The sequence below is a fragment of the Poecilia reticulata genome, chromosome 1 (assembly GCF_904066995.2).
Source record: "Poecilia reticulata chromosome 1, P_reticulata-male-v2, whole genome shotgun sequence".
Classification (NCBI taxonomy): domain Eukaryota; kingdom Metazoa; phylum Chordata; class Actinopteri; order Cyprinodontiformes; family Poeciliidae; genus Poecilia; species Poecilia reticulata.
In genome coordinates this window covers 19,029,850-19,054,106 of record NC_088830.1, presented here as the reverse complement: position 1 = coordinate 19,054,106, position 24,257 = coordinate 19,029,850, and the positions used below count along the sequence as shown (strand labels likewise).

Here is a 24,257-nt window from a genome sequence, read left to right as displayed (position 1 = left end):
TGACTCTCAGGACACCTGTGGGTGTGGCTGATGTCACTGTCTGACTGCTGTAATTATCCTTAATTATGTATGCTACATGTGTGACATGCACAAAAAAAAGCATGAGAAAAGCTAGCTTTTCTGAAGTTGCTTAAGCTGGATGAATTATGGCTGACTCATCCAAATCCAATTACAAATTCATTATGAGGCGCATGGACTTTTAAATTCCTGTAAAGTGCAGATGAGCCAATACAGTGATTGCAAGTGCACTCAAAAGCATTAAAAGTTTTAAATTCATGTCTTCGAAGAAGAAATGATGAAAAGCTAAATTGTCGCTGTACATTAACCACAAAAATTGTGTATATTTAATGCCATTTTAATATCCCATCACCCTTAAAAAACAAAATTTTTTATGGAACAAATCTGTCTAAAGAAACCAAGGAGAGTGGATCAATTTTTTACTTTTTATAAAAATAAAATACAATGACTATAATCAATATACAGCACTATGCTGCATATTGAAACAGTATAGTGCTGCGTCATTACAAAGATTTTTTTTCTTTCTTCTTATTATTATGTATACACATTGCCTGTTTTGCGTTTAGAATGGACGGCTGATTGATGTGTGCTGCTTATGGTTTAGTGAATGGACTTTTTAGAGAAGGGGTGGGCCGCACAATACTTTTCATTCAAAACTTTTGTTTATGTCAACATGTGACATTTTCATTTAAATGACATAAACAAACAAACAAATAGGCAACACATGTGGCAAAATACAACAGTCATAATGTCCTGGACATTATGCAAAGTTGAAAGTTATCTGGTGAATTAAGTTTTTATGTCTGACAGTCGATGAGCACGATGTCAGACTCCTCCTTTGATCTTCCATTGTGTCTTGGTTTTAGCATTTCTGCTGTGATTGGAAAGGGGAAACTGTGACTGACTGAGTGTGTGTGATCAGGAACTGCTTGTGTTTCTGTAAATCTCTGGAAAACACCATTTGCTGTTGATGTGGCTCCCTTAGACACTTGGCTTCAATGGAATCAGCTGTGTGCTATATAAGTGAAGAGCCCCAAAATATACTTTTTAGCGACACATCATCAAAAGTAGCAGAGCAGAAAACATAGAGCTTCTTGAACTCATTGCATTCAGTGAGATCATTGAGAAATCTACGAGAGATTTCACAGGATGTAGCATTCTCATTTGATTTATCATTTAATGTTCATAGTGATTCATATACATACTATTACTAAACTTTATCTTTGCAAATATCTTGTTAATTTTATATGACTTTATTAGAACCATAACACTTCACCTGCAGCACACAGAAGATCAGTCATAATTAGGGAAAAAAAATATGAGTTCAGAAAAAAAAATAGAGCGAAAAAGTACATTCAAAATCAGGCTTTTTGATAATACAGTGTTTAGGCACATCAAATTACATCAAACACAAAGTAATTGATTAGAAAAAACACACAATGTACTTCAGTCAAAGTCTTAGGAATCAGCAGTGCAGAAGAATGAATCAAAGTGTTGGTCGGGTGATTCAGCAGCGCAGTACGACAGACTTGGCAGAGTCTGGCTTCAAGCAGCTTACACTCATCCCTTTTCTTAAGCAGTCAGCATTCAGGCTTGTCTGTGTGAGTTTACTGAGTGGATGTTACACTGGCGTGTTGTCAGAGTCTTCTCATCGGTGGGGACCCGTCTCCAACATACGTCGTCCATTACTCTTTGCTTATATTTGGTGTTTTTCACCGTATGGACAAACGTTATCAAGACTTTATGTGGAAAGGCAATCAAAAACTGTGCTAGATAAATTAAGTGCAATCAACAAAATATAACAGAAATGGAAAGGAGGCACAACAAAGAAATTTTAGCTATTTCAAACTAATACATTCGTTTTTAGGTCAGCCGTTGGATTCTGGTTTTCCCAATGGCCTCACCAGAATAAAACACCATTAAACTGATCATTTTACAAATCAAAGTAAACAAACTCTTCCCATCTTGCTAAATATTCCTCATGTTGGATTCATTTTAGAGGCTGTAGCTTATCCAGAGTCTCCTCGGGGGGTGACTGAAGTCGTGACTGCCTTTGTTGTTGTCGTTGTGGCGGTTTTTGCTGTTGTTGTCGTTGTTGTAGTCTGTGTTGAACACAGAGTCGGAAACAGTCTGCAGATAAGTGAAGGCAGGTCTACCGTGTTCACCTGAAGCAAAAACAAACAAAAAAAAAACAGGAAAGAAACTTAGGCAATATTGATAAATGCTAAAAACGATCAAAATAAAAAGTTATCTGCATTATTATTAATTACCTCTTCACTCACCGACTCGCTGCTAGAACTGTGCTTACCATGGCTCCTCTCCAAAATTCACAAAGAGATAAATTATTTCACTTTAACAGAAAAATGTTCAATAATTTGCACAACGTCAAGTAAACAAAGCAGCGCTTAACAGTTTTGTACTTACAGTTGCATGGGCACTGATGCAAAGCAGAATCATCAGAAAACACACCATCCTGGAATTCATGCTGTCTTAGTCTCCGTATCACAGTTGGGCTCGAGAATAAAAAGCTTAATGACGAATAAAAGATCACGCTCATCTACTCAGTCTGGATATGGGTGCCTCAAGAAACCCAATTAGCTTTTAAACAGCTCTACTGTGTCGACATTGCCCGCCAACTTCACAGGTGTTGCCTCATCTCTGATGTGCCGCGGTTAGCCTCAGGAAAAAACACCAACAGAGGTGTGCACACAGTTTTGGCTTTAGGGTTGGGTTGGGTTTTTATAAGATAAAATGTCCTCATCCTGTTATGTATCTGAGTGGATGTGTGAGAATGTCCACAAACACAGGCAGATAAAATCCGTCTTCAAAGAAATGTTCCAGGTGCGAACATTTAATGTTTGCATAACTGGTACTTTTTTTTTTTTATCAGAGGAAAATCCTTCGTTTTTTCTTTTAAAATCTGGAGCTGCTCGTTTCTTTCATAACAACTCCATAATTGCGAAACAGTTGTGTTTGTTGCGTAGAGCTCCATGAAAACAGTGCTTGCTCCATTCTTTCCTAACATTATAATTATCTTGTTTATGGATGTACACATGGTGGACTTAGTCTATATTTTTTTTCTATTGCAGGTAATAAATCTAACACGCTGTTGCAAACGTTTCTGGAAAATTTTAGTCTGAGAGGCTCTCATTACCCTGGCGTTAATATATCTATCATGATATATCTGTGTCCCCTAAAGTAAAGTCAGAGTTTTTAAATTGCCCATACAGCTTTATGGTTTGAAGTAAGTCTGATAATGCATGGGTGTTAAGTCGTTTTTATCTTATTTTTTACAAAACCTATAAGGGTTTTTGCCATTAGGGTAAACTTGACTCAACCTGAATGTGTAGAATATTTTCTGTCAACTGGAAAGCTGCAGGGTCAATTCCAGCCTCCTCCTGCCACATGTTGATGTGCCTCTGGGCAAAGTGAAATACGTCAGTGTAAAGGGCTTTGAGTGGTTAGTATGACTAGAACAGCACTGCACAAATCCAGTCAATATACCAAAACGTATCCTCACTAAGTTTGGACACATTTATAACCCATTAATTTGCTACTTTATGAATGAGTTATTTACATGTGACTTTTGTAGTTTTTAACTTATTGTCATTGTAATATTGCAGACATAACGCTGCCATCTGTTCAATTGTTGCTTAAAACATCCTTGAATTTAAACACAATAAACCAATAAACTTTGGTTTGGTGACACTTTCATAAAAACCTTAAAAGTATATTTATTTTTAGTTGATTTCAGATGTAACTCAACAACCTGCTAACATAAAATTAAAGAAAATGTATGTTTTAAAGCTTCTGTTAACATTGGAATTACACAATAAATGACAAAAGACATTTATTTGATGTTATTTAATTTTATTCCTGAGCACAAACAGCATGGAAACAATAAAGTGCCTTGAAAAATATTTAGACTCCTTGGACTTTTTGAAAAGTTATTATGCCATAGGCAGTTACCTTAATGTAATTTATTGTGATTTTATTTAGCTTACCAACACACGTAAAGAGAAATAAAGATGATAGACAGTTTTCAAAAATATTTTACAAGTAAAGATGACCTGCTTCCCTGTCCCTGGTGAAGAAAAGCATTCCCTTAGCATGATGGAACAATTTCTATTTTTCACCACTCGGCTGTTTTTCTACAACATAATTTATACTGAGATAAATTATTCCACTGTTGCTGGAAATTGAATTTTCCAGAGGAACTTTCCACCTGAGGTTCAGTCTAAACTAAACCTCAAAGAATAGCTTGACTATTCCTCATCAGATCAGTATTTGCAACATCTCCTGATCTTGAGCAGAATCCCATCTTACTTCCAGCTTAGATTCCAGTTTTAGCTTAGAGATGAACCACAAATCCATATTCAGCAGAGTAAATTTCTCTATTAAACATCAAAAAAAGTTTGTTCAGCCATTATGCTGCCATGTTTTTTGCTGAGCCCTAATTTCCTCCTGCTACGCCACCCAGTCGGAAACCTCAGCCACGTGTTTGATTGCTTCCATAGCTCTTAAACTGTTTTGGCTTTTTGAGAATCAGTACATTCACTGTTTGACTAGTTTTAAAATCATATTTTAAGTAAAAGACATTCAAAACTTTAAAAGTGCATAATGGTGAGATAAGGTTTATCTTAAGGATTATCTTAATACTGGGAAATAAAGCAAAACTTGAATACATTTGGACACATGTCACATAAACAGCACATTAAACTGAAGTAAAGCTAGCTGTGTTTAAATGCACAAGCTAGTTCCTTTTTTCTGTCACTGTTTTGTTGTAAGTTCTTCAAGCCACTGTTAATTCAGACTGTGAGAAGAAAGAGATGAAAAATGTGTAGATGGAAAAAATATGTACAAGTCTTATATTAATATCAACATAAAAATGATTTGGGATTTCTATGTGTTTTTCTTTTCTAAATTCCATGCATTTAAATGTATTGCTTGATAACTTAAAGACAGAATTATTTCTAAATGGTTTTACTTATTTTCATCACTTCCATGTACTGCACTATCCATATACCTCATTGAGTTCTGAGTTATAAATGTAATGTCTCTTCCACTTGAAATTTGTCCTGAATAAAAATGTGCACACCTGGTGTGAAAAAAGCCAATTGACTCACTTTTCATTCACAAACACATTGAGACCATGTGCATTCAACTTGTACTTTATTTAGGACACAGCATGAAGAATCAGGAGATGTTATTTGCCATATTTAGTGGGGAGAGAAGATTCTTTATGTTGTAGCTGCCACTGTGGTAGTAGTAGGAGCTGCGGTGGTAGTTGCAGCTGCGGTGGTAGTTGCAGCTGCGGTGGTAGTTGCAGCAGTAGTAGTGGTGGTAGTACTGGTGCGCAGAAACTCAAGAAGCTTCTGAAGGATATCGTCAGGTACACCATGGTGGCCAGGTTTGCCATGAGGAGGACCATGGCCCTGAAACACAGATCAAGGTCAGGTTTAAGGTCAGGAAACAGATTCTGGTTTGGTAACAGTTCTTATCTACTCCAGTAAAACTAGTACAATAAACTTACCCTAGGAGGATGAGGGCCCCGAAGTGAGCGGTTCTCCCGGCTGGATGCCGAGTCATCCTGTTAAAAATGACAATAAAAAAACATTAATTTTTTTTCTGTGGCGGCTGCATCGACTAAAACAACATTGATTCAGTCTTTATAAATATTGCACTTACAGAATAAGCCAGAGTGAGACACAGGAGGCATCCCAGCACAAATACGACCTTCAGCATTGTTTCACTGATTACCTGCCAACATAAGAAATAATAATAATTTTAAGATTACAATAAGTAAAAAATATAAAATAAAATAACTGTATTATTAAGGCACTGAGTCAATGTCTGACAAAAAAATTCAAATAGAAAACAGAATGAATAAAAGAAATTTGTAATTACAGTCGTCTCTTCACAATCTGTCCCAGAGCAGGTCAAGGTAAATCTGATGGTGTTTTGGTCGTTAGAGCTTTTTATACACATGCAGATGGAGGATATCAGGCAGTTGGGAAACAATAGCTGTTAGGAAACTGTCTGCCCAGCATTTCAAGTACGTACGTACGTAGGTGGAAATTTTAGGAATTAGGTGAAGCAATAATGAAACATGAATGGTTTGGAAGATCAACAAAGGGTTGGGCACAAAAAAACTTGAATTTGAATTAGAACTTGAATTTTGACAAAAAAAATCTTGTAGAAAAGTGCTCTATGTAACATTTTGAACATTTCAAAATCAAGCCAAAGAGCAGTGTTGTGTTTTTTGGATTTGTCAGGTTTTTACGTTAAAATTTTGTGAGTGTTTCTGTGTGGACTGAACAACTTTGAAATTCTGAATCTTTGTATTTATTTCTTTTCAAATAATTCAGTATTTGAATATCTGTCAGAAACTTTTGCTATTAATCACGTTATATTTTTCCACAGCTAATCGAAAATGTCAGTTATGTGTCTACTTATATCACATACTTATGTCAAAGAACGTAATGTGTAGAATTTAGAACAAAGAGATTAATGCAATGCAATTTAGAATAAAACTGCAACTTAACATAATTTGGGGGACAGTGAAGCGTTGTGAATACTTTACATATACACTGTATTGATTTTTTTTCTTCCGGAATAAAACACGAACAACAAAGTATAATAAAAAACCTCAGTCTGATACATAAAAAAAGACAGAAACTGAGCATTCAAAGATGTTGTCTGGACTCAAGGTTAATTCCTGGAAAGCAAATCCAGTGGAAAGGCTTAATAAACTCTTGAAATGCTCTGGATTAAATACTGCATCATCTGGTATTGTGAGTGGTTTTCACATTTCCACATGTTTTCTTTCTTCATTGCCCATTTCTGTTGCTCTATGTCTTTTGCAGATAGAATCTGTCAAGACATTTAAAGTAGATCATGGAGTGTTGAAAAGAGATTTAAAAAAGACTAAATAGCTTATGGTGTATTTGTTTCAGAATAGAAGAAAAATGAATGTAGGTGTATTTTTTTAAGCTATAGATTAATGAAAAAATAAGTTCGATTTTAAACATTGTATCTTACATTTTGCATTAGTAACAAAATATCCATGTGGGAATTAATAGCTGTGATTAATGCAGGTAATAAATATAACACACTGTTGCAAACGTTTCTGGGAAATTTTGTCTGAGAGGCTCTCATTAACCAGGCGTTAATATATCTATCATGATATATCTGTGTCCCCTAAAGTAAAGTCAGAGTTTTTAAATTGCCCGTACAGCTTTATGGTTTGAAGTAAGTCTGATAATGCATGGGTGTTAAGTCGTTTTTATCTTATTTTTTACAAAACCTAAAAGGGTTTTTACCATTGGGGTAAACTTGACTCGACCTGAATGTGTAGAATATTTTCTGTCAACTGGAAAGCTGCAGGGTCAATTCCAGCCTCCTCCTGTCACATGTTGATGTGCCTCTGGGCAAAGTGAAATACGTCAGTGTAAAGGGCTTTGAGTGGTTAGTATGACTAGAACAGCACTGCACAAATCCAGTCAATATACCAAAACGTATCCTCACTAAGTTTGGACACATTTATAACCCATCTATATGCTACTTTATGAATGAGTTATTTACATGTGACTTTTGTAGTTTTTAACTTATTGTCATTGTAATATTGCAGACATAACGCTGCCATCTGTTCAATTGTTGCTTAAAACATCCTTGAATTTAAACACAATAAACCAATAAACTTTGGTTTGGTGACACTTTCATAAAAACCTTAAAAGTATATTTATTTTTAGTTGATTTCAGATGTAACTCAACAACCTGCTAACATAAAATTTAAGAAAATGTATGTTTATTGTCATTTTATTTAACTTACCAACACACGTATAACATGATGCTGAAGAGAAATAAAGACGATAGACAGTTTTCAGAAATATTTTACAGCAAAGATGACCTGCTTCCCTGTCCCTGGTGAAGAAAAGCATTCCCTTAGCATGATGGAACAATTTCTATTTTTCACCACTCGGCTGTTTTTCTACAACATAATTTATACTGAGATAAATTATTCCACGGTTGCTGGAAATTGAATTTTCCAGAGGAACTTTCCACCTGAGGTTTAGTTTAGACTGAACCTCAAAGAATAGCTTGACTATTCCTCATCAGATCAGTATTTGCAACATCTCCTGATCTTGAGCAGAATCCCATCTGCTTCCAGCTTGGATTCGTTTTAGCTTAGAAATGAACCACAAATCCATATTCAGCAGAGTAAATTTCTCTATTAAACATCAAAAAAAGTTTGTTCAGCCATTATGCTGCCATGTTTTCTGCTGAGCCCTAATTTCCTCCTGCTACGCCACCCAGTCGGAAACCTCAGCCACGTGTTTGATTGCTTCCATAGCTCTTAAACTGTTTTGGCTTTTTGAGAATCAGTACATTCACTGTTTGACTAGTTTTAAAAACATATTTTAAGTAAAAGACATTCAAAACTTTAAAAGTGCATAATGGTGAGATAAGGTTTATCTTAAGACTAAAGCAAAACTTGAATACATTTGGACACATGTCACATAAACAGCACATTAAACTGAAGTAAAGCTAGCTGTGTTTAAATGCACAAGCTAGTTCCTTTTTTCTGTCACTGTTTTGTTGTAAGTTCTTCAAGCCACTGTTAATTCAGACTGTGAGAAGGAAGAGAAGAAAAATGTGTAGATGGAAAAAATATGTACATGTCTTATATTAATATCAACATAAAAATGATTTGGGATTTCTATGTGTTTTTCTTTTCTAAATTCCATGCATTTAAATGTATTGCTTGATAACTTAAAGACAGAATTATTTCTAAATGGTTTTACTTATTTTCATCACTTCCATGTACTGCACTATCCATATACCTCATTGAGTTCTGAGTTATAAATGTAATGTCTCTTCCACTTGAAATTTGTCCTGAATAAAAATGTGCACACCTGGTGTGAAAAAAGCCAATTGACTCACTTTTCATTCACAAACACATTGAGACCATGTGCATTCAACTTGTACTTTATTTAGGAAACAGCATGAAGAATCAGGAGATGTTATTTGCCATATTTAGTGGGGAGAGAAGATTCTTTATGTTGTAGCTGCCACTGTGGTAGTAGTTGCAGCTGCGGTGGTAGTTGCAGCTGCGGTGGTAGTTGCAGCTGCGGTGGTAGTTGCAGCTGCGGTGGTAGTTGCAGCAGTAGTAGTGGTGGTAGTACTGGTGCGCAGAAAGTCCAGAAGCTTCTGAAGGATATCGTCAGGTACACCATGGTGGCCTGGTTTGCCATGAGGAGGACCACGGCCCTGAAACACAGATCAAGGTCAGGTTTATTCAGATTCAGGAAACAGATTCTGGTTTGGTAACAGTTCTTATCTACTCCAGTAAAACTAGTACAATAAACTTACCCTAGGAGGATGAGGGCCCCGAAGTGAGCGGTTCTCCCGGCTGGATGCCGAGTCATCCTGTTAAAAATGACAATAAAACAACATTAATTTTTTTTTCTGTGGCGGCTGCACCGACTAAAACAACATTGATTCAGTCTTTATAAATATGGCACTTACAGAATAAGCCAGAGTGAGACACAGGAGGCATCCCAGCACAAATACTACCTTCAGCATTGTTTCACTGATTACCTGCCAAAATAAGAAATAATAATAATTTTAAGATTACAATAAGTAAAAAAATAAAATAAAATAACTGTATTATTAAGGCACTGAGTCAATGTCTGACAAAAAATTCAAATAGAAAACAGAATGAATAAAAGAAATTTGCAATTACAGTCGTCTCTTCACAATCTGTCCCAGAGCAGGTCAAGGTAAATCTGATGGTGTTTTGGTCATTAGAGCTTTTTATACACATGCAGATGGAGGATATCAGGCAGTTGGGAAACAATAGCTGTTAGGAAACTGTCTGCCCAGCATTTCAAGTACGTAGGTGAAAATTTTAGGAAATAATTGAAGCAATGATGAAACATGAATGGTTTGGAAGATCAACAAAGGGTTGGGCACAAAAAAACTTGAATTTGAATTTGAACTTGAATTTTGACAAAAAATCTTGTAGAAAAGTGCTCTGTGTAACTTTTTGAACATTTCAAAATCAAGCCAAAGAGCAGTGTCATGTTTTTTGTATTTGTCAGGTTTTTAGGTTAAACTTTTGAGTGTTTTTGTGTGGACTGAACAACTGTAAAATTCTGAACCTTTGCATTTATTTCTTTTCAAATAATTCAGTATTTGAATATCTATCAGAAACTTTTGCTATTAATCACATTATATTTTTCCTCAGCTAATCGAAAATGTCAGTTATGTGTCTACTTATGTTACATACTTATGTTAAAGAACGTAATGTGTAATTTAGAACAAAGAGATTAATGCAATGCAATTTAGAATAAAACTGCAACTTAACAAAATTTGGGGGACAGTGAAGCGTTATGAATACTTTACATATAGACTGTATTGAATGGTTTTTTTTCTTCAATAAAACAAGAACAACAAACCATCATGGAAAGCCTTTAGTATAATAAAAAAGCTCAGTCTGATACATAAAAAAAGATAGAAACTGAGCATTCAAAGGTGTTGTCTGGACTCAAGGTTAATTCCTGGAAAGCAAATCTAGTGGAAAGGCTTAATAAGCTCTTTAAATGCTCTGGATTAAATACTGCATCATCTGGTATTGTGAGAGGTTTTCACATTTCCACATGTTTTCTTTCTTCATTGCCCATTTCTGTTGCTCTATGTCTTTTGCAGATAGAATCTGTCAAGACATTTAAAGTAGATCATGGAGTGTTGAAAAGAGATTTTAAAAAGACTAAATAGCTTATTGTGTATTTCTTTCAGAATAAAACAAAAATGAATGTAGGTGTATAGGTGTATTTTTTTAAGCAATTGATTAATGAAAAAATTAGTTCAATTTTAAACATTGCATCTTACATTTTGCATTAGTAACAAAATATCCATGTGGGAATTAATTCCACCTGTCATTAGGCAAACACTATTGAAACCCTTCATATAATAGGTGACCATTTTTTTCATGAATTACATTGATTTGTTTATGATTTATCATAGATGAAGAGAACTATTACCATCACCCTAACCCCTGACTCTGTCTTACTCATTCCAAAATGTTAATACTTTAAATCTCTAAGGGTCTTGAATCATTTCCGGTCGAACTCTACATGTAAAGGAACTGTGCCTTGCACAAACACTAAACTGTCTGCTTGCTTTTAGTTTGTTTCCTTATCGCAGTGATTTCCAAAGATTTTCTTCTGGGCCTCCCTATGGATTATAATAATACCCCCCCACAAAAAAAAATCAACTGGGCACACACATCCTTCAACCACACATTTAGCTATTCACATATTTTGTTTTCAAACTCCATTGAAATTTATTTCACACGTCAGGTTGCAGCAAAACAAACTACAAACCATCTTTACAGAGAAACACTTTTGTGCAGCATGTGTTTTTTTTTAGTTCTACACTGTAGAAGAGTATTCTTTGCTGTCCGTGTTATTTCAAACATGTTTCTTTTTTTTATTTGTAACAATGTTCAACTTTGCTATCATCAATACATTTAAAACAAGTCTCTGTGCAAAATGGGGCTAAAATATGAACAGCTCCCTGAGAGTTTTTTTTTTTCTTTTTTCATTCATCGACCCCCCCAATGGTACTGCGTCCACCTTAGGGGAGGCACCCCACACTTTGGGTAGCTGTTTACATTTATCCATCATCTATTGCTGGGACTTCCTGTGAGGTAAAACTCTCCAGAATCAACATCTCATTGTATTTGACTTTATTGCAGGATAGTTTGATCATATCTAAGCAAAATGTTACTGTAAATGTTAATGTAGTTTATTTTGTGTAAATAAACTACATGAATACAGTGAGCACTGTGACACCATGCAACACCCCTGTACAGTATTTTTAATATCATTTGTAGTGTAAGTTTCTATGTAGAGCGTTTAGAGTTTTTTACAGTACATATTTTCATGGCTGCACCAAATTAACTTCCCAGTTTTTTGTATTAAAGTGCATCTATGCGCTTCAATTGGCTGTAAGGAGTTTCAACAAATTGCACCATTATCCCACCAGCAGCAGTGTGAATTGAGAATCACTGGATCAATCTATGTTTGAAATTTACTCATTTTTGTGAGCTTGTGCAAATTGTATTACAAGTTGGCTGGTCTTGGCTGACAGGAGTGGCACATAATGTCGTGTCTTGCATCAAGGTTATTCTGACAGCCAAAGTTTTTGCAATCTCAGCTTGCTTTGGAATATGAATGTATGGATTGGTTCTTAAGGATATATTTAAAAATTATCTAGGTTAATGCGTGCCTATGGTAGGGTTCAGTTTTTCTTTTTAGCCCCAAAGGTTCAATCTAAGGAAAAGCTTTCTAAAGTTGTTGCAGATGAAAACGATTCAGGGCTTGAACTTACTAAAGAACAACTCTCACATATTTTCCTTCAAATTCCTGTCAACTTGTGAATTTTTTTTTACTGCACATTTGTTTTATCCTCATGGTCACTTATTATTACAAATATGGGAATAAAGTTCAGTTTTGAGCACACGGTGAGCACACACAATATATATCAACATTTATTTATTTATTTATTTATTTATTTATTTATTTATTTATTAACTACTACCCTTAACTACAAAACCTGAATAGCATTGGTATTGGTCAAGTTACCATACTTCTTCATGCATTCAGTCTGATAAGGCCAACTCAAGCTGTAATCATTAGAAACAGTAAAACGTTCTGCACAAAATGAGCTCATCACTTGACGCTGGATGTTCTCTGATGTTAAAAACTAAGAGTCTTCTGTAAATTTTGCTTTTAGCAGAATCTGGGATTGCTTTGCCGCTTTGTCTCATCCTGGTTCACTTGTACAGCATATCAATAAGATAAAACATTTAATCTGTTATTAGATAAGTCTTTCTAGATATTCATAGACTTATATGAGTAAATTTGTGCAAAACATTATTTTCTAATGTTCTTCTAGAAAACATGCATGTCTTGAAGATGAAGTGCAAAATACAACAGACAACATAGCAAAAGTCTGCATTGAAAATGTTTATTTTTAGTCAAACTTGGTGAAGAATGACATTTGTCCAATTGTTGAGTGAATAGAAGGCATCTGGTTAAAACAGCAGCCATTGAATCTGAAATGAGAGGAGATAATAATACAATTATAGATTCTCTATATACCAACTTCCCAAAAACAGACTAAGTTAAATATCGATTATTTACAGCAGTATTGTCACAAATCTGTTTTTCAGTATTTGTCACTCACTTGATCATTACTGATTGAGTAGTTGTTGGAGCAGGGCCAGGATCTGGGCCAGAGTTAATGTACCTGTAGCTGCTGCTGTGGTCGTAGTCGTGGTGCTCTTTAAGGAAATTAAGGGTGATTACACATAGCAGAGGATTTTTTCAATACTGATACAATAATTTATGCTGAGGTTTAATCTAAAGGTTAGGCAGAGAGGACACTCACCTCATGTGAGCCAGAACCAGAGCTTGAACGAGCAAAACGCTGGTGCTCCACCTGCACAAGGTTTGACATTACATGCAGTAAACCTTTTCACAATAATAGTGAAATAGTGCATATGTATAGTGTATAGAGAATACACTATATACAGTATATGCTCATTGATCTCATATGAAACACGATAATATTATACTTACAGGCTCAGCCACAATGAGGCTCAGGAGGCATCCAAGAATAAGTGCTACCTTCAGCATGGTTGCAGTAATTTTACCTGTTGGAGCAGAAGATCAAAATGAACAAGATATTTGTTCATGTTACTAGAATGTAGCATTAAAGAAATTCACTGTATAAATACCAAAACCATAATCTAAATAAGGCAAATCATCACACCTTCAGTAGGTGTTCTTAGTGTAGCCTGGTAAAATGAGGAACCCAGACACAAAGTTATCAATGGGGTTTTCTTTATTTCCCGAATACTCTAATAGAATAAGAGTATTGTTAAATTTATTTGGAGTTATACAGAATGATAAATTTTGGTTAAAGATCTTATAGTGACAGCTACTTTAATAGCAGAAATCAAATAAATCTCTTTTTTTTTATTGAGTGCATAAACAACCGAAGCAGGCACGCTTCTACAAAAGAAAAATAAATAAAATCACACAGACTTCTTACAATATGATAAACCTAGTGTAACATTTCAAAATACTCACATAGTAAACTTGGCTTACAACTCGAAATTGTGGAAGGCAACGGGCCATTCACCCTAACTGGCACTGTATAGTAAGGTCAGATAAACATATATTCAGGGAAATAACAGATCATTGTTTAACTAAAACCAGAGATTATTCAACAGAAACTCACAATATCCCAGGACATACCAAGCTCCACAGTTCCTCACAGAGCCCGAACAAGCTCCACAGTTTTTCACAAAAACCTTCCGTTTAGGACCGCAGAAAACCGTTATGAACGTTAGCACACCGTAGCGAGCACAACAAAGCTGCTTCTACCGGTCTAACGGTTTTCACCCCATTCTCTAACGAGCTGGCACACACAGCTCCCTCTGGTGGCCACTGCGAAACAACACCTCACCACTCGGCTACACACTCCCCTGCTAAAAAGTCAACGTCCTCGATGACTTAATACATTTTATTTCATAACACTTCTGGCCTGCCGGAAGCTACATTGCATGCTGATCTAGGGTCATGATGGGGGTTTGAATGAAACCCTGCATTTTCTCTCAAAGTCCTACGAGTTTCAGGGGCTGGTAAAGCATTCGTGTTGTCATCTGGATGACCGTAAGTGACTTCAGGTCCAACACAATCATTAGTTGCTTTCCAACTAAATGGTTCAGTTTCTGGTTTTAAATTATGTACTAACTCTGCACCCCGAACCTCTGTGCCCCTGGTCTTTTGAAGTGGTTGCCTCACATTTAAGAAAGGGTGTTCCTCCAAAACAATATACTCAGGATCCCCGTAGCTAGGGATATCCTCAACAGACGGACAGTCAGTTAGTACTGCTGGGTTGCTTCGGCTTTGAGGAGAAGAGATGTGAACAGGGCTTACACATGGCCTAAGGTCAGCCCGATGGACTCTCTTAAAAGGGCCTCCCTCCACTGGTTCCACAGTGTGGGTGGTGCCCTGGATCTCTACTACCCTATGAAGAACAGGTCCCCAAGCATCCTGTATTTTATTTCTGCCCTGTGGCCTGTGCCGGAGATACACTAACTGGCCCACACTTATTGAGGGACAGTAGACATTCGGTTCATCATGCTTCAGCCGTTCAGCAGATTTCTGTTCTGTGTACTCTCTTGCCCTTGCATGGGCTTCCCTAAGACGTTCCTGGTGCACAGCTAGCCAATCAGTTCTTTTTTCTGATTGGTGCCGCTGACCTAGCAGAGCATCAAGAGGTAGATGTGGATGGACCCCAAAGAGCAAGAAATGGGGTGAGTAGCCTGTGGTCGCATGTGGTGTCACATTATATGCGTACACCAACTCTGCTACATGTTCAGTCCAGTGTCGTTTCTTTTCAGGTGGCAGGGTTCGCAAGAGGTCATGGAGAGTCCTATTAAATCTTTCACATTGTGCATTCCCCTGGGGATGGTGAGGGGTAGTACGGGTTTTCTTCACTCCGTACAACTTGCATAACTCTGCAATGACTTCACTCTCAAAGTTTCTGCCCTGGTCTGAATGTAATCTCTCAGGCACCCCATATTTCATAAACCACTCACGAAGGAGAATCTTGGCTGTGGTGCCTGCCTTTTGATCACGGGTGGGGTATGCCTGGGTAAACTTAGTGAACACATCTGTTACTACTAAAACATTCTCACGGCCATCAGAGGCGGGTTCCAAGATGGTAAAATCTATCGCAATTACTTCCAGTGGCCGTGTAGCTAGAAATGACTTCATGGGGGCATGAATCTTTGGCTGGGGCATTTTAGTGAGAACACATCTCTGACATCTTTTAACCCACTGTTCAATATCATCATACATACCCACCCAAAAGCATCTCTGTCTGAGGAGACTTTGTGTCCGTTCAATCCCTTGATGCCCCATGCTATCATGCGCACTAGAAAGAACAGTTTCTTTCAGGCAGGTAGGTAAAAGGAGCTGGTGGCATTCCCCAAGACGAGAATCATCTATTACTCGGTAAAGCAACCCCTTCACCTCCTTGATCCGATGCCATTGACGGAGTAGAGAAACTACAGGCTTAGCCAGCTGTGTTCTGTCTCTGTGAGTAGGCTGTTTTTTTCTGTCCCAAAATCTCCTAAAGGAGCTTATTGTGGGATCTGTACTCTGAAAGTGGCACAACTCTTCTGGGCTGTATCCCGGCAAGGTGGGCGTGTTACCCTCCAAATCACTTCTGCCCGTATCTGACCCAGTCCCTGAAACTCGGACTTCCCGAACATGACAGCATCTGATCCCAGCATAGCAGAGGTCTGGGCCAAGAGGGGTCCCCTTCCTCATGTTGCAAATGGCTATACAGCCATCCATTTCCCTATCATCTGGATTTGGATGAGGCTCCCCTGCTAATGGATGCCTGGAGAGAGCATCTGCAGCAGTGTTACACCGACCCGGTCGATACTTTACCTCAAAGTCAAAAACTGCAAGTTGGGCTACCCAGCGTTGCTCAATAGCTCCTAACTTAGCTGTGTTTAGGTGGCACAGTGGATTGTTATCTGTCAGCACAGTGAACTTTGAACCCAGAAGGTAGCCCCTAAACTTTTCCGAGACTGCCCATTTAAGGGCTAGGAGTTCAAGTTTCATACTGCTGTAGTTCCTGTCATTTCTTTCTGCATTGCGAAGCCTTCTACTAGCATATGCTATAACTCTCTTCTCCCTGCCTTGCTGTTGATAAAGGACTGCTCCTAATCCAGCATTGCTGGCATCTGTTTCAACAATGAAAGGCAGGGAAAAGTCAGCATAACCCAACAGAGGAGCACTGGTCAGCTTCTCTTTTAGTAGGTCAAATGCCTTTTGGCACTCATGGGACCACAATACTTCAAACTGTCTCCTTGAGCCAGATAAACTATTATTTTTGAGACATGCATTTACCACATCGTGGAGTGGACCCGCTATTTGTGAAAACCCATCTATGAACCTTCTGTAGTAACTGCAGAATCCCAAGAATGACCTCAACTCTTTTACTGTGTTGGGGATCTTCCACTGTTCCACTGCTGTTGTTTTCTCAGGGTCTGTCCCAATGCCCTCCGCAGATACCTCATGACCAAGGAAACGCACTTTTGACTGAAGGAAATGGCATTTCTCCACCTTCACTTTAAGCCCAGTATCTCTCAGCCTGCCCAGAATCAGCTCAAGTCGCTTTAAATGGTCCTCAAAAGACTGCGAGTACACTAAAATATCATCTAGGTACACCAGCATGATTTGCATTATTAGATCACTCATAGCCCCCTGCATTAGTCTCTGAAAGGTGGCTGGCCCATTACATACCCCAAAAGGCAAACGCAAGTACTCATACAGCCCAAAAGGGGTGGTAAAAGCTGTCTTGTGTTGGTCATTCTCACGGACAGCCACCTGATGGTATCCACTGGCAAGGTCTATGGTAGAAAAAAACCTTGCACCATGGAGGGCATCAAAACATTCATCAATGCGAGGTAAAGGAAAAGCATCCCTTCGGGTCTTTGTGTTTAGTTTCCGATAGTCAACGCACAGGCGTAAACTGCCATCTGCCTTCCTGACCAAGACCACCGGGGAAGCATAAGCACTAGTGCTTTCCCTAATGACGCCCTTTTTCACTAACTTGCTGATGTGCTCCCTAACCTCATTATACTGTGTAGGTGGTATACGACGGTACGGCTGTGCCACTGGTTCATCATCCACAAGATGGATCTCATGCTTGACCTGGTCGGTGTAACCTAAATCCTCATCATAAGAAGCAAATACATCTGCATATTTAGCCAGCAGCTCTGTTAGTCTGGCCCGCTCCGCATCTGTACCCCCCATGTCCAGTTGGGCTAACAATGATTGGAGATCATCGTTTTCAGCTTGTTCCTCCTTATGTTCTATCACTACTTCTTCTTGTGTATCACTACTTCTTCTTGTGAAGCAGAGATACGACGGAACCACACTTCTGTCTGGTTGCCATCCACACATTCCACTTTGGATAATGTGCCCAGTCTAGTTTTGTGGCACAAAAACACATCATCCTGGGAGAAATTCATGACTTGCACAGGGAAGGAGGACTTAGTAGGCTCTACCAATGTGGGCACTACAAAGAAATCCTTGGGCAGATTTGTCACTGCTGGTTCCAGGACCAGATAACCAGCTTCATCTTTTGTTGACATAATTCCCTTAGCATAGACTGTGGCTATTGAAAGGGCAGGCACATGAACTGTTTCCCTGCTGGAAATTTTGGCTGTGGAAGCTTTCTGGAGGACCTTGCTTTTTTGTAGCCTCTGAAAGGCTTCCCTCCAATCTGGGTCAAGTTCTCCTTTGAGTGCATTATCAAACTCAGCCGTAACCAGCTGTTCACATCTCTTTATAATGTTCATCCCCAAGAGACCAGGGACTGATTTTTTAGACATTGTTGGCAAGAGATGGCTTGAGTCTGTCTCCTCCTTCAACTGTCCACCAGGGTTTGAATCTTTAACGACTAAAAACCCACACTCTGGTATGCTTAACCCCATAGCCTCCACATCCAGCTCAACATAGCCAATATATGGAATCGGCAAAGCATTTGCTGCTGTCAGTTTGAGCCAGTTGGCAGTAGGGACAACATTCTCCTCTTTTCCTAGCAGATACTTTTTAAAAAAAGACTCAGAGAGGGTACTAACCTGGCTCCCAGTGTCTAAAAGGCAAGAAACTGGGACCCCATTGATGCAAACTGTAACCTCCCTACACTCCCCACTGCACGCTCCAAAAATATTTCACGGTTTAACGTCTTAGAGCCTTTTGTCCCCCCTCGGATAGCCTGGCTCCCAGCAACCGAGGGAGTTAGTTTTCCTGAAAAGATGTGGAAGGAGTACCCTGTGGTCTACCTGGGTTACGTTGCATGCATTCTTTAGCAATATGCCCAACCCCACTGCATTTGAAACAAATTGGCTTCCCGTCATCTGTAAACTGAGGTTTCAGCCTAATCCTTCCATTTTGTTCTTGGCTAGACTTCTCCTTGCAAGCAAAGCTCTCTTTTAGTGCAAGGGTTAATTCACCAATGGCTTTACTCTGTTCAGAAACCACTCTAACAATATCCTCTAGCGTAGTAGCAGGTTGGTCTTTAGAACCATCAGTTCCCTGATTTACTTGACTGACATTGTCACACATAACCTTTCTGGTTTTAGCGATTCTAGTATGGCTGCTACTTTTTTCAATAGACCAGCCAATGGCTTCTTCGCGAACATCTAGTAGACTGGACTGGGGTTTGTCCCGAACCATCTTGCGCAGCTCTCTTCTAAGAGATGAATCTCGTACACCCTCTACAAACTGGTCTCTGACTGCCATCTTAGCATTGGATACAGCATCTGGTTGTTGTTTAAGGGCTAGACGTAGAATTTGAGAGAGAGCATGGGAATACTCCTGAAAGTCCTCACATTCTCTCTGTTCACGACCATAGAATGCCTGTAAAAGCTGAGTTACACTACGTCTTTCAGAATAGGCTTCACGAAGCAATTGGAACACCTCACTAGGATCTTTTGGTTCTTCATCCATGCATAATCTCACCTCCTCCAGTGCAGGGCCTTTCAGAAGAGACAGAATAAAATCAAGTTTGTCTTCGGTAGTTTGACACCTGGTTCTTATGACACGGTCAACCTCCTCAATAAACTCCTCGACGGAGCGGCCATCTTTTACTGGGTCACCACTAAAAGACTGGATTTGTCGTTCTCTAGGTACATATACATATGACCTGTTACTTAGACTGGCAATGGTTTCCATTGCTTGGTCATGTTTTTCAGTCAGTTCAATAAACCGTGCTTGCAAAGTTTCCATGACATCAGTCTCATCTTCATGGCTACCAGCTTGGGCATCATCGTTTTCTGACATCTTGAATGGTCTAAAACTGACCTCGTTCAGGAACAGTCACTGAAGAAAAAGTACAGTCTGATATCAAGATGTCCACTGTGTTTCCCTCCAGGGGTGTTACTCTCCACACCTCAATGTGGTAAGGATCTACGCAGACACTTCACTGGTCCTCCAACAGGCTTCCAGGCTGTCATCAACACACTGGCTCCTTCCCCACACTGGTGGCTTCAACCTACCACAGTTGTTTATGCACTCCTAAAACTAAGAACCTGCTAATGTATTAAACTCCAAATTAGAGAACCCCACTCCTGGTACCAAAATATGTAGCCTGGTAAAATGAGGAACCCAGACACAAAGTTATCAATGGGGTTTTCTTTATTTCCCGAATACTCTAATAGAATAAGAGTATTGTTAAATTTATTTGGAGTTATACAGAATGATAAATTTTGGTTAAAGATCTTATAGTGACAGCTACTTTAATAGCAGAAATCAAATAAATCTCTTTTTTTTATTGAGTGCATAAACAACCGAAGCAGGCACGCTTCTACAAAAGAAAATAAATAAAATCACACAGACTTCTTACAATATGATAAACCTAGTGTAACATTTCAAAATACTCACATAGTAAACTTGGCTTACAACTCGAAATTGTGGAAGGCAACGGGCCATTCACCCTAACTGGCACTGTATAGTAAGGTCAGATAAACATATATTCAGGGAAATAACAGATCATTGTTTAACTAAAACCAGAGATTATTCAACAGAAACTCACAATATCCCAGGACATACCAAGCTCCACAGTTCCTCACAGAGCCCGAACAAGCTCCACAGTTTTTCACAAAAACCTTCCGTTTAGGACCGCAGAAAACCGTTATGAACGTTAGCACACCGTAGCGAGCACAACAAAGCTGCTTCTACCGGTCTAACGGTTTTCACCCCATTCTCTAACGAGCTGGCACACACAGCTCCCTCTGGTGGCCACTGCGAAACAACACCTCACCACTCGGCTACATTAGAGACAAGAGAAGAGTCTGTAGTGTTGCTCTTTGGATGTTGAGCTTCTCTTTTATAGCTTTACAGATGCAGAAATGTTGCAAAACTGCGATTACATGTTTCCCTATGCTTCAACGTGTGGCTGAGAATTAGTGACTTTAAGTTATTAAATTGTGGGCAAATATCCCTAATAACATTCAGGTTTACCTACATTTGAGTGTCTAAATAACATTGTGAAAACCTGTTGAAAGAACCGGTGATTACAACAGTTTCAGCTTATTGTTGGTGAACCGCAAGAGACACAGCAGCTGATTTTCAACATCACTAAGTTTTGTGACTGAGGTTCATATTAAAATAGATGGAGAGAGCTTCCTCTGTGAAACTGTCAAGTTTCATGAGAATAATAATCATAACTCTCAGCAGCTTGTCAATTAAAGCATTGTCTTATTGTCTTTTTAATTTGCGTAAAACTTGATATGTTTCTTACTGCAATTTGAGATTCAGACATTTTTGTAGTGAAATGTAAAAATAAGTGATCAGTGGTTTTATTTCATTACATTTTTTGATTAAATGTTTTAGATAGTGGTCAGATTTTCTGATTTGTTTTAGAATTAAAATTATAATACTGTTTTTAATAACTATGTGTAGTATTCCCAACACAGAGTCACAGAAGAGTTCATCCTGCCACACCTTGTATGCAGATTAAGGTAAGAAGAAATTTCTTTGCACGAAATCCTGTTGATTACTTTAAGAGCTTATTACACTTTACTAAATATTACACCTGTCTGCGCTAAGGACACATTTGCTAATACTCTGCATATGATTTCACATATCTTTTAGAAACAGAACAGAGACCTTTCAAGGATCCTCAAACACTAGGGGTTTAACGAGAGAGCGTCTTCTGGTGTTTGTCAGTAGGTGGGGCTAACGTTGAGCCTGTCTGAAATCTGTGGCAGTTTCCTCCACACAGGAACACAATGAGCTCTCTTTTGAACTTATTAGAGATATTTCCCACTAAATTAGTGATGAAGAGGCTGGAGTTTCTCATCCACGGTTTGAAATTCACTATGCAAATTTTCCACATTCAGCTTCAGACGGGAGTGTAAACCCATAACTGGGAAAATTGATGAAATGAAAAGATCAACTCTGGTTTGGCAGAGACAGATGGATGATCCTGCTCTTGGTGTTTCACTTCAAAACAGTTTGATTACAGTTTTCTGTTTTTATTCTGTAATATAAAAAACTTAAGCTTCCATACACCCTGTGATAACACTGAGGGAAATTGCAGAAGTTCTGCATAATCATCATTATTTGACTCGTAAGAGAAATAGGTTGGATGCTTTTTTTTACCTCTGGAATGAAATAATTCTACTGTGATGATTTATAACTAGTTTATAAATAGCTGTAAGACTTCTATCAGCACTAACTGGTTCTCACAGGTCTTTTGTTATGTCTTTCCAACTTCCTGGAGTGTTTTGTGTTGTCATTAAGCTCTTGGTCTATTTTGCTTATAAACTACTGCTGAAAACTTTTGGGATCAACAATTGGCATAGCAAGTCTCTCACTTTAGTCTGTAGTTTCAACCATTCAAGATATATTTACTTTTTTATTAATTTTTCTATAGCAATGCTGGAAAACACATATATGTAATAGTATATAAACTAATATTTTCCGCATGCATTTAGCCTGATAATGCCAAATCAAGCTGTAATCATTGGAAACAATAAAAGTTTCTGCACAAACTGAGCTCATCACTTGGAGTTGGATGTGCTTTCATGTTAAAAAATGTTCTGTCAATTTTTCCTTCTAGTGTAGCGGTTCTCAATGTGGGCGGTACCGCCGCCCAGGGGGTGTTCAGTAGACGGCAGGGGCCCTGGCGGACATTTTTACAAAAGGGGGGCGCTGAGATTCCTCTGGGGGGCGTTTGATTGAAGGTAAACTTAACACCTTAAATGCACAACAATGCCAGTTTACACTTTCAGCAACTTGGTAAAACTGTATTGTGTAACATTAAATCATGCTTGGCTGCAACGATATAGATGGCAGCTCTTCTTCTATTCAGTGTTTGTAGCTTTTGGCGCAGCTCCTTTCCTGCTAGAAGCTTCACCATCAGTTCAGCGTTACACCGGCTGATGACGTTGCTGTGATTCTCTTTGTCTGGTGTCTGATTTTCTAATAGTTATGTTTTATTGAGGATTTTTGTACATATGTTTTGGCAGTTCTGTGATCATGTCAAAGCAGCAACTTATATTAAAAAGTGTTTTATTGTCCGTCTGGATGCTGCCCACTTCCATGGAAGGACAACAGAAAATCGCTCTTATAAACACGTAATTACTAAAATCACGACACCCTCACTTTGTATCCCTCTGAAAAAATGAACCCATTTGAATAAAGAAATCCCTCCATGGGTGATACCATGATAGAGAGCGTTCATTTTATAGCGTTAACACGGTGCTGTAAGTGGTCCGGTATGAAACGGGGGTGATGGAACAACACAGCACTTTTAAATTTCAATAATCAGAATGCAGAAATTGTTTCCGTTGTTTTAAAAGATTTATGTCAGTCTGCCCCCCGGGCCCCCTGCACCTTAGGGGGTAAAAACAAAACACACAAAAAAAGACGTGCACATTGGCAAAACTCTGAAACAGGAAAAGAGGGACATAAAACTGAGAATAGATATATCTTAAAGAACTGATCACTTATTTATGTTTTTAATTATTTTTGATAGATTTATTTCTTCAATATTATTTTTCATGTCAGTGTTAATGTCATGAGGCTGATGACTCCATGACACTTTCAATTTGACTAAGAACCAGATTTGTTCTTTGTAATTTCTGTCCAGTAAAACTATATAAACTATATAAAATATAATCCATGTTTCTGTCTCATATTTGTATGGCATTAAAAGGATCTGAAACTTTTGTTTTTCCACTGAAAGCTCTGGTTTGCACAATAAATGCCATGTGGGTGAAGTTTTATGGATGATACTCTGATGTCCCATTCTCCTGAAGGCAGCACAGAGCTGCACCACCAGAAACTGACAAACACTGAAGAGAAGAAGAGTTATGATTAATGTAGTTACAGTGCTATCCATGTTTTAATGTTGCAGAGCTCAGTCGTTTTGCTAATAGTTCAAAGTTTAAACTGGCATGTTGAACATCTTTTATCTGGTCATTTTGTGGAATATTTAACAACTAGAAAATGGCAAAGAATAAGAATATTTTTCCACTCTGATTGGCTGCTGGTAGGTCTACTAATTTTAACTTGAATGTTCATTAGATTTTTCATAGATGCCTGGGAAAATAATTTCTATTCCCATGA

General features: G+C 38.2%; 2 protein-coding genes and 2 long non-coding RNA genes across 4 annotated transcripts; all 4 read right to left on the bottom strand.

Moving 5' to 3' along the window:
- Nucleotides 1-420: 420 nt before the first annotated feature.
- LOC103467499 (uncharacterized) lies at nucleotides 421-2,787 on the bottom strand. The gene is made up of 3 exons (XR_534083.3): nucleotides 2,443-2,787; nucleotides 2,289-2,336; nucleotides 421-2,183 (listed from the first exon to the last, which is right to left on the bottom strand). It is a non-coding gene; the product is annotated as an uncharacterized LOC103467499 (long non-coding RNA).
- Nucleotides 2,788-5,173: 2,386 nt separating this feature from the next.
- Nucleotides 5,174-6,021, bottom strand: LOC103467504 (uncharacterized). The gene is made up of 4 exons (XM_008413943.2): nucleotides 5,926-6,021; nucleotides 5,707-5,778; nucleotides 5,552-5,608; nucleotides 5,174-5,453 (listed from the first exon to the last, which is right to left on the bottom strand). The coding sequence occupies exons 1-4, from the start codon at nucleotides 6,004-6,006 to the stop codon at nucleotides 5,259-5,261; spliced, it is 405 nt and encodes a 134-aa protein (XP_008412165.2). The 5' UTR covers nucleotides 6,007-6,021; the 3' UTR covers nucleotides 5,174-5,258.
- Nucleotides 6,022-8,990: 2,969 nt separating this feature from the next.
- Nucleotides 8,991-9,915, bottom strand: LOC145551998 (uncharacterized). The gene is made up of 4 exons (XM_081608209.1): nucleotides 9,764-9,915; nucleotides 9,547-9,618; nucleotides 9,391-9,447; nucleotides 8,991-9,288 (listed from the first exon to the last, which is right to left on the bottom strand). Exons 1-4 carry the CDS (start codon nucleotides 9,842-9,844, stop codon nucleotides 9,076-9,078), a joined length of 423 nt encoding a protein of 140 aa, XP_081464335.1. The 5' UTR covers nucleotides 9,845-9,915; the 3' UTR covers nucleotides 8,991-9,075.
- A 3,122-nt stretch (nucleotides 9,916-13,037) lies between these two features.
- Nucleotides 13,038-21,020, bottom strand: LOC103467512 (uncharacterized). The gene is made up of 6 exons (XR_014087920.1): nucleotides 20,955-21,020; nucleotides 13,861-13,874; nucleotides 13,668-13,741; nucleotides 13,477-13,527; nucleotides 13,273-13,369; nucleotides 13,038-13,141 (listed from the first exon to the last, which is right to left on the bottom strand). It is a non-coding gene; the product is annotated as an uncharacterized LOC103467512 (long non-coding RNA).
- Nucleotides 21,021-24,257: the final 3,237 nt, after the last annotated feature.